The 14,662-nt window shown below is 46.7% G+C and overlaps 1 protein-coding gene across 1 annotated transcript in view; it reads right to left on the bottom strand.

Annotated features, from left to right (window-relative positions):
* The window catches only part of LOC307083281 (rho GTPase-activating protein 44-like), a gene marked incomplete at its 3' end in the record, with an annotated part of 31,487 nt that extends 20,889 nt beyond the window's left edge, over positions 1-10,598 (bottom strand). The window contains 1 exon segment of the mRNA XM_079747114.1: positions 10,358-10,598. Coding sequence (XP_079603240.1) covers positions 10,358-10,410 — 53 coding nt within the window. The 5' untranslated portion in view covers positions 10,411-10,598.
* Positions 10,599-14,662: the final 4,064 nt, after the last annotated feature.

The raw sequence follows: 14,662 nt of genomic DNA, 5'->3' as shown, positions 1-14,662 counted from the left end.
TGCGTCGACTCATAATGTTGATGTTGGAACGAGACGTCACAGAACAGACGGCTGCCACTGCTACGGTGTCGGTCGGATCTCGAGGTGAGGCGGGGGGGGGGGAGTCTGCTGACGCTACCTGCGTGATCAAAATGCGACACACACACATACACACACAGGCAGACACAAATATAGCTCTCTGTCCCTTTTTAACAGGAACACACACGCATACTCACCAGCATAGATATACACACACGTGAACACACACACACACACACACACACTCTGTCACTTGTAAACACAAACACATAGGAGTGCTCAACAAACTGCCTACACACACTCTCGCACTCGCACTCGCACACACAATAATCAAGGCTATGATGTTATTGAAGAAGAGAACATATTAGTCATCAGATTTATTGAACATAACTGCAGACTAAATGCAATGTTATTAGGGTTTATTTATGTAATTCCTGGGGAGGTCAGGCCCATTGCTGTGCAATGCAAACCGACACGGGAGGAAGATGAATCAGCCCCAGAAATATTTGCTCTGACAAATTTCAAAACACCCTCTTAATGTCCTTAACATGCTGCTTAGAAACCAGCTGTGAGTTGCTGGGGATATGACAATTACACAAACACACACACTTACACACACACACACACACACACACACAAACACACACACACACACACACACACACACACACACACACACACACTCACAAATAAAAATACACATACAGACATACATACAAATACACACACACAAACAGACACCTAAAAATACATATACAAATACACATATACACATAATGAACCACACACACACACACACACACACACACACACACACACACGCGCGCGCGTCAACAGATATTTGTCTTCTCTTTCACCATGCTAATGCTGGACAGCCGGCCGCCTAGCCCTCCAGCGCAGTGCTGGCTCTCCCAAACCATGAATAATATATGTGGGAATAATCAAACGTGAATAAAACAGCATCCCCCTCTTTACCCCACGCCAGCCCCCGGCCCGGCCAACTGTCAGATCCGAGGCTCCCGTCCTACAGGTCTCCTCCATGCATCTCCAGAGTCACCTGACTCACAGGCGGGATGGGGGCCTCACTCAGGCTCCCTCTACCTGACCCCGCTGGTGACCAGCAGGCCCTGCCCTGGGTTAAGTGGGACGGTGGCTAGGGGCCCCACAGGGCACCGAGGGGAACCCCTGTACTGGCACCAGGCCCCCAGCCTTTGGGTGTGTGTGTGTGTGCGTGTGTGTGTGTGTGTGTGTGTGTGTGTGTGTGTGTGTGTGTCTGCGCCCGCTTGTGTGTGTGTGTGTGTGTGTGTGTGTGTGTCTGCACGCACGCGCGTGTGTGTGTCTGCGCCCGCGCGCGCATGTGTGTGTGTGTGTGTGTGTCTGCACCCGTGTATGTGTGTGTGTGTGTGTTTGTGTGTGTGTGTGTGCGTGAGGTGCTTTAACAGAGATCCACACTCATATCCACACAAGCCCATACACACACACACACACACTCATCCACTTCCATACTCACAGCCACAAAACTAATCCACGGTGCATTAACAGTATGGCACGCTCGCATCCACACACGCACGCAAGCACGCACACTTACACACTCATCCGCTCGCACACACACAAATCATCCATGGTGCATTAACAGTATTACACATACACACTCACATCCACACACACACTTACACACACCCACACACAATCAGCCATACTACTAGAGATGCAGTGCATAGTGCCTCGAAGAGCACATTACCCCCCCAGACCTTTGCAGGGTGAACCAGAGAGGACCTGGATGGGTCTCCTTCTAAACGACCGGGCTGAGGGGACGACCGACTGCAAGGGCGCGAGGCTGCTCCAACAGAGAAACCTACTTACTGTGGTTGTCCGGTAAACTAGGTCAGCGCTTTGTTAAGTATGCAGGAATAACCAGGGAGGAGCAGACCCACGACGGACAGTGCTCACTATTCTTTGTGTGTTTAAACAAAAGTCAAATACGAGAACAAATAAACCTAGCACCTATATACAATGACGAACACGTATACAAGAACAGCCACACACACACACACACACGCACGCACACACACACAAACATACACACAGACAAACACACCAAACACAGACACACACACACACGTGTAAAAGGATGTGCACATTTAAGTACACAGACACCCTTGGGGCACTTTCACACAAACCAACCAGAGAGAGAGGAAGACAGTGAGAGAGAAAGACAAAAGGAGAGTGTGAGAGAGAGAGACAGAGAAAGAGAGAGAGAGAGAGAGAGAGAGAGAGAGAGAGAGAGAGAGAGAGAGAGAGAGAGAGAGACAGAGAGAGAGAGAGAAGTCTGAGATACAATGAGACACACAGAGAGTGTAAGAGAAAAAGAGACCCAAGGAGAGCGAAAGAACAACATAGAGAGAGACAGCAGTGGGTTATTGTTCATTACTTCATTTATGAACAATCTCTTTTAGGGTTTCTGCTTTCACTTTAAATTGTTCTATTTTATATAGGGTTAGGGTTATTGAAATCGTAATATCAATAGCTCATTTAAAATTGTAAAGGCTGTATAAATTGAATCCATGCACATGTTTTCTAGGCAACTACATTAACAATCGTTCCGGAGAACAACACATAAAGGATTTATTTCTTTAACTTTACCCAACTTTAAGGGATAACATTATTCACCTTGAACCAATTGTATACATGAATGAGCTCATATCAACTCCCTTAATAATAATAATTAAAGAATGCCCTAAAATACTTTGGCTCCATGAACCACATATATGCACACACGTGTGTTCACTGTAGATCTTTCAAGCATCCTTTCCCTCCTGATATGACCACAAATAATATACTGTAGATCATTATCCATTTAAATATAGGTTCCAGATAAGCAAGCTTGTCCTGTAACTAAAAATAAAACCAAAAAATGCTTAACCCAAAACGAAGAACGAACAGTACGGGACAGTTTTTGGAACAATGCTTCCTGTTTTGATCGTGGTCGCTCTTTGTCCACGGCAGGAAGTGGGCACATTGAGGGAGTCGCCCCTGGTCGCTGGCTCTGCAGAACTAAAGATCCACGATGAGAATTCAACCGATTGAACATATGCTCGTCTCACAGCCTTGGAGCAGTCCCACTCTGAGGAACAGGGCGACCCATTAACTAAATAAAATATTACATTATGAATAATAAACATATTGCACGCGAAATACAAATGCCAAGGGTGGTCTCCTGGATAAGATTTACAGAATCTCTACCAAAACCCTCCATCACAGACATGCATGCCCTTACATCTCCATAAGGTTGACTATAGCTTCATCAACATATTCCAGAGCTCTGTGCAGTAGTGGCTTATGTAATCACTACCATCTGAAGAAAAAAAAAGGCACCATATTATCATCCCCTATGGAACGTCTATTTATTTCTGTTGTCACGGTAACGTCCACGTGTTATGGTGTCCTCACCCTCAATCCATAGCGCATTTTCCCAGTATGGGCTTGGTGTGGAATTGCAACCAGCATCTACATTATGTCAGCTGCCGATGTCACTTCCTGTTTTAGGTGAGCTCATGGGCAGCAGCGGTCTGCGAGGCCTCTAGGGGCCAGGCCTGAAGTGGCGAGGGACTCTGTGTGTGTGACTCTGTGTGTGTGTGTGTGTGTGTGTCTTTGTGTGTTTGTGTGTGTGTGTGCGTGTGTGTGTGTGTGTGTGTGTGTGTGTGTGACTGTGTGTATGTGTGACTAGTGTGTGTGTGTGTGTGTGTGTGTGTGTGTGTGTGTGTGTGTGTGTGTGTGTGTGTGTGTGTGTGTGATGGACTCGCTTCAACCCAGCCTGACCACCGTTGTATGCACAAAGTCCACTGGGACGGACAGACAGAACTAAGCCATTCACCACAGAGACCAATGAAAAGACTGATGGATACCAAAACAAAACAATGGATAAGAGCCACTCCATCCTTAACAATGTGAAGCCTCATGACCAAAGATCATCACCCCTCCGTCTCCTGTTACCACGGTACCCAGGGCTCTAGTAAACTGTGAGTGGAAGGCTGGAGGTGATAATCCGGGTGATAAGCAGAGGGGAGCGAGGGCCCTTTAAGAGGGCCGCTCCGCCGTAGAAACCACCGATGTGGAAAGGGATGGGCAGCCCCTTCTGTTCCCCGTTGACATCATCCCTCTGCGATGACCGATATGACTTGTTGACAAAGGCTCTTTATCGAAGAACAAAATAACTAAAACCACCCTCCCACAGCAGTGAGAGGGTCGAGACGTGGTGGCTCATGAGTGGCTCATGAGTTTTCGTCAACACTAACTGTAGAGCATGCAGACGACCTGGTTCATTTAGAGCCGCCCAGGGGCATTGTGGGTAGTAGGCAGTAAGCATGTGTGTAGGCCCTAGTAACTCCGGGTTTAATAAATGATGAGTTCTTCTTGTTCCGGTACAATGAGTCCCCTCCCCTAACAGAGAGCCACGCGTTGTCACAGGGCCCGGGGGCGAGAGAGAGCGTGTGTACGCACTAAAAATATACCAAGTGTAGCGATGGGGCACTCACTGAAGTCCTAGAGAGTAACAAGAAGGAAACGTCTTGAAAGTGAACGTCAATCAATGACTAGTCGATCAATCCATCTGTTGATAATTCAACCATTCAAATGTTTCAATTATCGGTGAATCATTGGACTGAATTATCAAGCATCTGTTGCTACAAAAATACTAGGCTTACAATTGTTAATGTGTCGTAGACGTATGAATCGTGAGCGCAAAAGAGAATCGCAAGATTTCCTCGACAATGCAAACAAACGGGTTGCAGACAGGGCTACAGTGAAATGAAAGGGGCTCATCAGATCATCTGTGTTTCTGAGAGGCGGCGGCGGCACCATCTCCGGAAATCTGCATGGTGCTGCTCTTGCCAAACGAAAAAAAGAGGTGGGTTGGCAGAAATACAGAGGGAGCGAGAGAGAGAGAGCTAGAGACTAAGTGTGGGATGGAGAGAGAGAGAGATAAAGAGAGACCGAGAGTGTGAGTGAGTGAGCAAATGAGTGAGCTCAGTGTGTGAGTGAGTGAGAGGGAGAGAGAGGGATAGACAGTGAGCAAGTGTGTGAGAGATAGAGAGACAGAGAGAGAGTGTGAGTGGCTGAGTGAGTGAGTGAGTGAGTGAGTTAGTGAGCGAGTGAGAGAGTAATTATGGAAAGATACAGAGATAAAGACACGACGAGGCAAAACGCCGTTACCTGTTTAAATTACCACTCGCTGACGAGGTCGGAGAACATAATGTGCCGGGCCGATACAGTGTGGTGCTGCTGTGGGCAGAAGACGTAGGCAAGGCAGACGGGCGACCTAAAGGGCTAATTGTGTTGTGTGATATGCAAAGGTATTTGGGAACGCAGCATGAAAGATACACAACTCAGGGAGAGTGGAAGAGAGAGAGAGAGGGTGAGTGAGTGAGAGCTAGAGTGAGTAGTGAGTGGGTGAGTCAGTGAGTGAGTGAAAAAGTGTGTGCGTGCCTGCGTGCGTGCATGAGTGAGTGAGTGAGTGAGTGAGTGAGTGAGTGAGTGAGTGAGTGAGTGAGTGAGTGAGTGGGTGAGTAAGTGACTGAATGAGTGAGTGAGTGAGAGTGGAAGAGAGAGAGACAGATATTGAGAATTTAGTTATCAGAGACTATGATGGAGTGAGTGAGACGGAGATGGAGACAGAGATTGAGATAGAGAGACGGAGAGAGTGAGAGATGAGAGAGAGAGCAGCTGTGTTTGTGTGCCCCCCCCAAACCCCCCTGCATCACCAGAGCAGCGCGTCGTGTTCTGCTCTCGGCTACACTGCCTGTGTGGGAGGACTCTTACGCAAACAACTCAACACACAGCCCACATAGAACATGCAACATTGTCTTCATACATATACACCTAAAACACTTCAAATGTTCATGCACAGTGTACATGTATGTATGGCATGCACACACAAACCAATTTCCCTTTTTTTACCCTCCATCAAATCATCCTCTAACTAATTCCTCACAAAGCAAAATCAACAGACAGTACACTAGGTAGCATAACAATAATGATATAACAAATGTCTTTTGGCTCCTCTTTTTTCCGTCATAATCCCAGTTGGTTGTTACTGGCCAGTATAAGCCAGTTTATTTGTGATGCCTTCACCATGTGTTGCTAAGAGAGAGAGAGAAAGGCAGAGTGAGCAAAAAGATAATGAGAGAGTAACAGAGAGCGAGAGAGAAACGAGAAAGAGAGAGAGAGATGGAGAGACAGAGAGACAGAGAGACAGAAACAGAGAGAGAGAGATAGGGAGAGAGAGAGAGAAAGAGAGAGAGACAGACAGACAGACAGACAGAGACAGACAGAGAGAAAGAAGAAGAGGTAGCGATTGGTCACTACTACTATATTTGAAGAAGGAGCGTAGCCATTAGGCCAGGCAGGGAATATTTCTGAGTTGACCCCGGGGTGCTGCAGTCCGAATATGGAGGGCAAGGTACTATGTAGTTGGGCACAGACGCCAGCCGGCACAATCAAAATAGATCCAGGATGGACAACTTGACAGATACGATTTATGAAAGTCAAGAAAATGGTCAGACAAGTACAGATTTTCATTCCCTTCAACACGATTTTGTGGTATATCCCATTAAGCATGAGGTATTTAACAAAGACCTAGAATAAATTGCATCCTCTTAACAAGTTGTCCTAGACCCAGATAGGCTGAGCGCAGGGCGGAATGAGAAATAGGTCAGGAGATACAGTATCGGAACCACAAAGTGATGCTCCAGGCTAGACATGCTACGCATTCCCCAAATTGGCTAGTTCTCAGACTATTGAAAGGGAGAGGTCGTTTCTCCTTTCAGTCTCATTCTTTGAGGCCAGTTTAATTTCATATAAACTGTCTTGTGGGAACCGACACAACAAAATGTCACGTCAACCTATTTTACAAAGTTGTTATTCTTTTTCAGCTCACTAAACGGTGACTGCCTCTGGTCTGACCTCGTGTTCCTAAGACATGGTTCTATGAACACAGTCCCTTAGTAGTGGTTCTCTGACCACACAGTTCCTTAGAAATGGTTCTCTCTGACCACATAGTTCCTCAGAAATGGTTCTATGAACAAAGTTCCTCAGTAATAGTTCTCTCTGTCCACCCAGTTCCTCAGTAATGGTTCTCTGACTTCATGGTTCCTCAGTGATGGTTCTGTGATCACAGTTCCTCAGTAATGGTTCTCGAACCATACAGTTCATCAGTAATGGTTCTCTCTGTCCACACAATGTGCATACATCAGCTATACAACAAAGGGTGCTCGAGGCTCGAGGCTGATTGGTCCAGAGGCTGCTGTCACATGACCGTGTGTCACATGACCGTGTGTCACACCCAGGCAGCCCGATCAGCAGCCCGAGGGAGAGCCAGAGAGAGATGCTGACACAGCATGTACTACCGGGAGACTACTATGAAGGAAGACCTTCACTCTTTGGCCAATCCCTTTCAACCTACACACACAGGGTTAGGCCCCCCCCCCCCCCCCCCCCCCCCCCCACACACACACACACACACACACACACACACACACACACATACACACACACACACACACACACACACACACACGAATACACCGCACACACACGTTGCATTCCCAAGTCAAGACAGAAACAAGAAAATATGCAGTTTCCTATGTACAGCCTCTCTCTCTCTCTCTCTCTCTCTCTCTCTCCCTCTCTCTCTCGCTCTCCCTCTCTCTCATATCATCGGGGTGACTGATTCATCCATCAGTGAGCCCCAGCACCTATCAGAATCCGCCAGTAATAGAGCGAGGACTGGGCTGACAGTGCCTCCCTGGTGGGTATGGTACTGGTGGGTTACAGAGAGAAAGACAGACACTCACACACTCACACCTCCAACAGACCTACATCCGGGTCACCTTCAACACAGACCGATCCATCACCCACAATGCAACAGGGGAACTCCCATGGTTCCCACCATCCCCAGGAGCCAGGAGGAGCGTTGAGGGGGATGTCGTTGCCACACACACTCACACACACAACTTTATATTATTATATATGTCGTTCAAGGACCTTCCAGGGCATGTTGAACCAATACTAGCCATAAAGACATCGTTAGAAGATTTATAAAAAGTGGATATTTGCCATGATTTGTCAATCAGAATGCTATTTCATGTGGCTCATTCAGAAAAACACAAAGTGACTGAATAACCTGCCATTTCAGTGCAATAACATCAACCCCTTGTCCCCTCTCCCCTTAAAACTCTACTGCTCTATCCCAGCAAGATGCCTCCGTTGTTATGACCACCACTGGGCCAGAACACAGAACGACACGAGAGTACAGTCACTTCCTCACCTCGGCTTGAAACCCCTATCTTCAGTCACAATGGGGAGCTTCTACAGAAAGGGGTCTTTATGTAACGAGCCTTCAATGCCTGTTACATAAACACTGTGTCTTCTCCTCTCTCTCTCCCTCTCTCTCTCTCTCTCTCTCTCTCTCTCTTGAACACGCCCAAGTAGGCCAAGTCTATGGGGCTTGCTAAGGCCTAGCTACAGGAAGGCCAGCAAGGCCCCTGCACTCAGACTCCAGCCAGCGTCTCGGTGTTGTCTGCTCCATATGGTCTGTTGTGCTGCAACAAGCCACACCACCTTGATGCACTTACATAACAGCCTAGAAAACAACAAGCCAGGGAGTGGAATATTTTAGACCGTTTTAAACTCAGTGTTTGATGGTGTAGGCAGGAGCATGTGGGATGCATATAGGCTAATATATGCAGAGAGAGAAAGAGAGAGAGAGAGAGAGAGAGAGAGAGAGAGAGAGAGAGAGAGAGAGCGAGAGTGAGTGAGTGAGTGAGTGAGTGAGAGAGAAAGAGAGAGAGAGACAAACAGACACACACACACACACACACACAAGGATGTTCTCACTCAAACTCGCCCCCCAATCACCACGCATCGTGATTTGTAGATATGCACATACAAATGCATGCAATCCACGCAAACACACATTCATACAAACACAAACAAGAGTCAGCCAGAACCGAGAACTATTTCCCTGCACACATGGACCTCCCACACGCCTCCCACACATGTGCCCACAGTAGCTGCGTTCAAATTGTACACGCTAACGTTGTCTAAACGACCGTCAAGACTCGTGAAAGCAGCTTTGGGAAACTGAATGACTGAACATTGACATGGTGCGCAGATCCTGTGAAGTGCGTCCCCTTGGCCTGATGACACGCACGCAAACACCAGCCCACACACACTCATGAACACACCCACACAAACCTATATATGCGCATACACACACACACACACACACACACACACACACACACACACACATGTCCACCCCCCCGACCGAACACACACACACACACACACACACACACCTGTCAAAAGCACCATGTTCAGAAGAAGTAAAGCACGACCGTTGCACTGCAATTGACACTCCCACATGAAAAGCTTCCACCTTAACATAGATCGCAACTTTTTGAGTGAGCCATATATTTCACCATGTGAAGTTTGACGTTTCAAAAAGAAAACGCATATCACTCCACAAGCATGGGCCATTTCGGGGCGGAGATGGTATGAGCTAAAAGAGGTGGTTCCCTCTCACAGCTGCGTATGAAAACATTGCACCTTTTCAATCACGCAGCATCTTAAAACGCCGCATCTGTCCTCATCATGTCCACCTTTCACAGCTCCAGACAAAGTACATTTTGCACTGGATATGCTGTATTATTTCATTCAACGTTGCCTTTAACGTTGCAGGCTACCCCCCTCGGCGTGATGCGTGTTGTTGAGAGTGCCTGTATGGGATGTATTTCAGGAGACCGGGAGCACTGCGCCGACACGCTGCCTATGCGGTATTCACCATCGCGCTACGCAGTCCAAATGAAACACATTATCGCACATCCATCCTTTTATTTTGTGCATGCACATCTTAACGTTGAACTCTGGAATTCTCCTGTGTTAGTTTATTAAATACAGAGATACAGGGAGACACCCAGGATAACTCCAGCGTCCGCGTGCAAACATCTTAACGTGTGCGTGTGTGTGTGGGGGGGCGGGGGGGGGGGGGGTACAGTACAGGAGAATCCCAGTAGCTCGTTCTCTGTGTGTGTGTGTGTGTGTGTGTGTGTGTGTGTGTGTGTGTGTGTGTGTGTGCGTGCGCGCGGGCAGGCCAGCGTGTGTGTGTGTGTATGTGTGTGTGTGTGTGTTAAATGCAATGTTTGCAGAACGCAGTAAGTGTGCGCATGGTTCTGATGGAGAACTTGAAGCTGGACCGGTGAGCAGATGTTTCCCTTTTCCCCCCAAGTAGGCGATGCTAATAAACCGGGAGATGGTAAGACAGTAAAAGGGGTTCGCTTACCTGCCCACCGTTTGGTTGGCGAGCTGTCGCATCCGATTAAATTGCTTCTTCATCTTGTAATTTCCTAACGTTAACACCTACAGAGAAAAAGATTCCGCATTTCCCTCAGAATAGCATCCCCTTTCCATAGAGAGCCACCGCAGACAGTCCGCCCGGTCATATCTGTCCCCTTCTCATTGCAAATGCTAACGCGGAGCAAAGGTACATTTTTCTATTGTTTTCCTGTCCTTTCTTTCTTACATATTTTCTGATTGATTTTCTAGATATACATTTGCACCATAGCCGCACGCAGGGATGCTGGAGCGGTTCACATCTACGGGCTGCCTGGGCAGAACGTGACAGCGTAGTGTGACATGGAACCGCTATGTTGCGTTGCATTGCATTGTGGGGAATGTAGTGTTTAGAGCCAATTTATTATACGCCTATGAGTGGTGTTGTTTTTATTTAGCATTTTTCCAGTACTACATACGAACTGTGGGCACAGCTTTCTACGTGTTAATGGAAGGAAAACCTTTGATTAATTCTAATTAGAATGTACTGTACGTATTTATGAGTCAGGCCTAAAAATACTTTCATTCCGACAGTGCCCCCGGGTGGTGAGGTTGGGTAAACACATGTATATTGTAGAATACCGTAACGTCGCTAAATGAGAGCATGAGACTAATACAGAATAAATGAAAGAAGATAATTTAATACAAATACATCTTATGTGGGTGTATTATTAAAATGCACCCATGTGTTTATTTCAAACATATATGCCTTTTAAGGTTCATAATTGTAATACATCTTGAAAACTTATATAGGCTTACAAAGCTGGGCATCATGGTCCCTGGTTTCTTAAATAAAATCTGCGTTGCCTTTAGAATATTCCTCCACAAGGGGGCAACATTGCTTAAACTTAAACTAGCCTCGGTGTTAGGTGCATTGTGAATATCTATTAACTTGTTTGTCTTTCCCCTAAAAAGAAAACCAATAGGTTAAAATTGTTTTAATAAAAACATCAACATAGCATAATATAAATTTGCTCGAGAAAAGCTCTCATGGCGAAACAGTACTGCTAGATCCAGGCTGTAATAAAAAAAAAACGTGAGACACATCTGGTGTGAAATGTACTAAATTCCATAAATCGTCAGTATCTTACACTGTTTCAATTAGTAATTCAATAAATCACACATGAAGAGATGTCGGAGCCAAACCAACTTGCAATATATATTAAAATATTCTAGTGTGACCGCACAAAACGTGGAAGGCTCAAAAAGAACATTGAAGGTGCACTTGTTTGGCCACGGCTATTAAAAGAGAAGGGTTTCTCCTCGTTTGAATTGCACTGTGAACAGGAGTACGCAACGTAGCCGGCAGTCTGCGGTTAGCGAAACACTCCCAAAGACGCAGGATCGGAAACCAAAAGCAACAGGTGGGGCACACACTACCCCTTCCAACCAGCACCAACACCAACACCTCGACCACCAGCCCCAACACCACCCCTGGATCAGAGGGGACTGCGGGTGTAAGTGATACGGGCGGGGTGGAGGAAGGAGACGGGGAGCCTGTCTGTGGAACACTATCAGATTAGCCTCATTAATCTCACCGTGTTGTGAAATTGAGACTGCATCCCGATCCTTGAACTCGACCCTTTGACCCTGATGGGTCATTTGTTTTCATTACCCCCCCCCCCCCCCCTTGCTTGCGTTCGGACCGGTAAGGACTGACCAATCCCCGCGCCCCTACTCGCCATCCCTCCCCCCCTAACCAGCTCACCTCCTCCCCCGAACTCAGACGCCAGCACCCACAGCCCTCCTCTTTCTCTCCCCGACCCCCAACAGAGAGCACCCTTAAGCCGTAGTCTGAGAAAGAATTGTGTGTGGCCCTCACATGCGCTGCCTGCTTTGAATAAAGGAACTTTTCGTCGATAGTGATGCCTTAAGAAAATAAAACGCTAGCCTTATTTATGCAGTGACGAATATTTAAATCAAATTAAACCATCTGTAGTTTATTATTTTGGAGTACACATTTAGGAAGAGAAGGAAATGAACAAATATTAATTGATTATTTATTTGTTAATTTCCAGCTCCAAACCTGTGAACATTTAACATCTGTTAAAAAAGATGTGTGCGTGTATGTGTGCTTGCTTGCGTGTGTGCGCGTGGGCAGAAGCCGGGGAATAACTGGCTACCAATGGCACACTCCCCAGTTAGCCCTAATGGGAGCCTCTGTCAGGGTTGTGACCTTTCGACCCCTGGCGACCCCTCCCCCCCCCCCCCCCCCCCCCCCCCCCCACACACACACACACACACCTTGGCCAGCTACCACCGACACGCTCAGAGTGTGGACCTTGATAGTGACCAGCAGTGCAGAGCAGCAGAGTATCCAGTTTCCAGACATGTTATTAAGAGTGCACATCACCTGTTACACACCTTCTAAGTGCATGTTGTGCACACACACACACACACCGTTCGAAATGTTCTTTCATCTCGGGTCTGTGCTTCAAACAAAGTGAGGACCCTTCAGTCGCACCTCTTCTTTAGAACCAACAAACGCAATTAGTGTGTGTTTTACCGAGGATCTAATCGTCACGTCAAAATCTGTTGCTAAAAGGGATCATCTGACACTGAGGGCGTTTATTTTATCTTTATTCATGCATACGCATACATACACACATACACACACACACACACACACACATACACACAGACACACACACCTACACATTTGTGAATGCACATACATTTGAGCACACACGCATAGACACATTTGTGTTTACACACAGACACACATGCACACAGATTTGTGTTTGCACAAACACACCCACAGATTTGTGTTCGCACATACACACACACACACACACACACACACACACACACACACACTGAAGCATCACATTACCTACATCAGTCAGACAGAGTGAGTGGGGTGGGGCTGCCAAGTCTCAGGTCTGTCATTTGAAGAAAGAAAAGGGGTGGCATGTTCATCACAGAGAGGAGGAAGAGGAGGAGGAGTTGTTTACAGCTAAGCTCGGTCTTCCTGTGTCGGCTCCGCCCACCTCCACCTGCCAGCCAGGGACACTCTTTATTTTCACAACAATCAGAATGGTTTTTGTTACGTAATATTCTGCCGACACATGACTAACACATTGTCAAATCTGCAGCTTCACACGAACGGCAGGATAAAGAAAGCAGGTGATACATGACGCCGTCAACAACGCGGTTGTGCGTCTTAATTCGGTGCGCTCTCAAACAGCTGGGTGGGGCGGGGGCTCCACTGTGCATGTCCCACCCCAGGGCTGGCAGTACAAGCATTGGCCCAACTGGGCAGCAGGACTGGGTGTTGGGTCTTTGAAGGGCCACAAGGGCCATAATAAGGCTCAGCCGAGCCAGCGCCAGTTCTAATGAACACGTTGTGACATCTGAGGAGGGCTGCTAAGCACAGGCCGGGCTCTGTAGTTACCTGGAAGGAGCTCTTAGGTTGATCAGCTATGCTATGCTAAACTATGTTAAAATATGCTGAGCTAAGTTATGCAAAATTATGCTTTGCTAATGGTGCAAGACTAAGATGATGTCATATGTAATGTTCACCCGTGGCGATTTATTTAGTCTCTGGAGGACAATACAATACAATCTAATTCAAGACATATCTCCAATGATTTGGACAATGAAGAAAAGCACCAAAATAAAACAAAATAAAACAGAGTAATAAATCATACAAGAATAACAGACCAGCTTGTGCCCCAATTTTTTAACAAAGTGTCTTCCTTCCTAAACGGAATACTAAATGACTTCCAAGTAAGAGGTGAGGTTAAACTTACACCTCGTATTAGCTGGAAAGGTGCCATCTTTCACAGCGCAACCTTCAACACTTCATTCTATGGAGATGTGAGAAGCAGTGAGACTTTCTAATTGTGCTGAGAACCTGAGGCGAGGAATGTGAGAAACAGCTTACATGATAATACACAAATTAAAAATAACTTTTCAAATTTAGAATTAGATTATTCTGCTGTACTTTTGGGATTTGATTTTGATGTACCTGATCTGGCCACAGAACTCCAATCCATACCGTTTTTTATTTATTGAATCTTGTACAAACACAGCTGAGAGCACGAGGTGGGAAAAGAGCAAAGCGTGGAAAACTCAGAGTGTGTATGTGCACTCAGTGCACTGCTGCTGTGGGCCCTTGTTCCTATCCACCACCAGCTCCACCATCACCACCACCTACACCACAATCACCGTCCCAACATACGCCACCTACAGTTGAAACCTAAATACCAACAGAATCATTGGTTAGGGTGGGGCAAAGTGTCACTGCCTGTCT

Source organism: Pollachius pollachius (genome assembly GCF_949987615.1).
Source record: "Pollachius pollachius genome assembly, chromosome: 11".
NCBI classification, from domain to species: Eukaryota; Metazoa; Chordata; class Actinopteri; order Gadiformes; family Gadidae; genus Pollachius; species Pollachius pollachius.
This window is presented reverse-complemented; position numbering and strand designations above follow the sequence as displayed.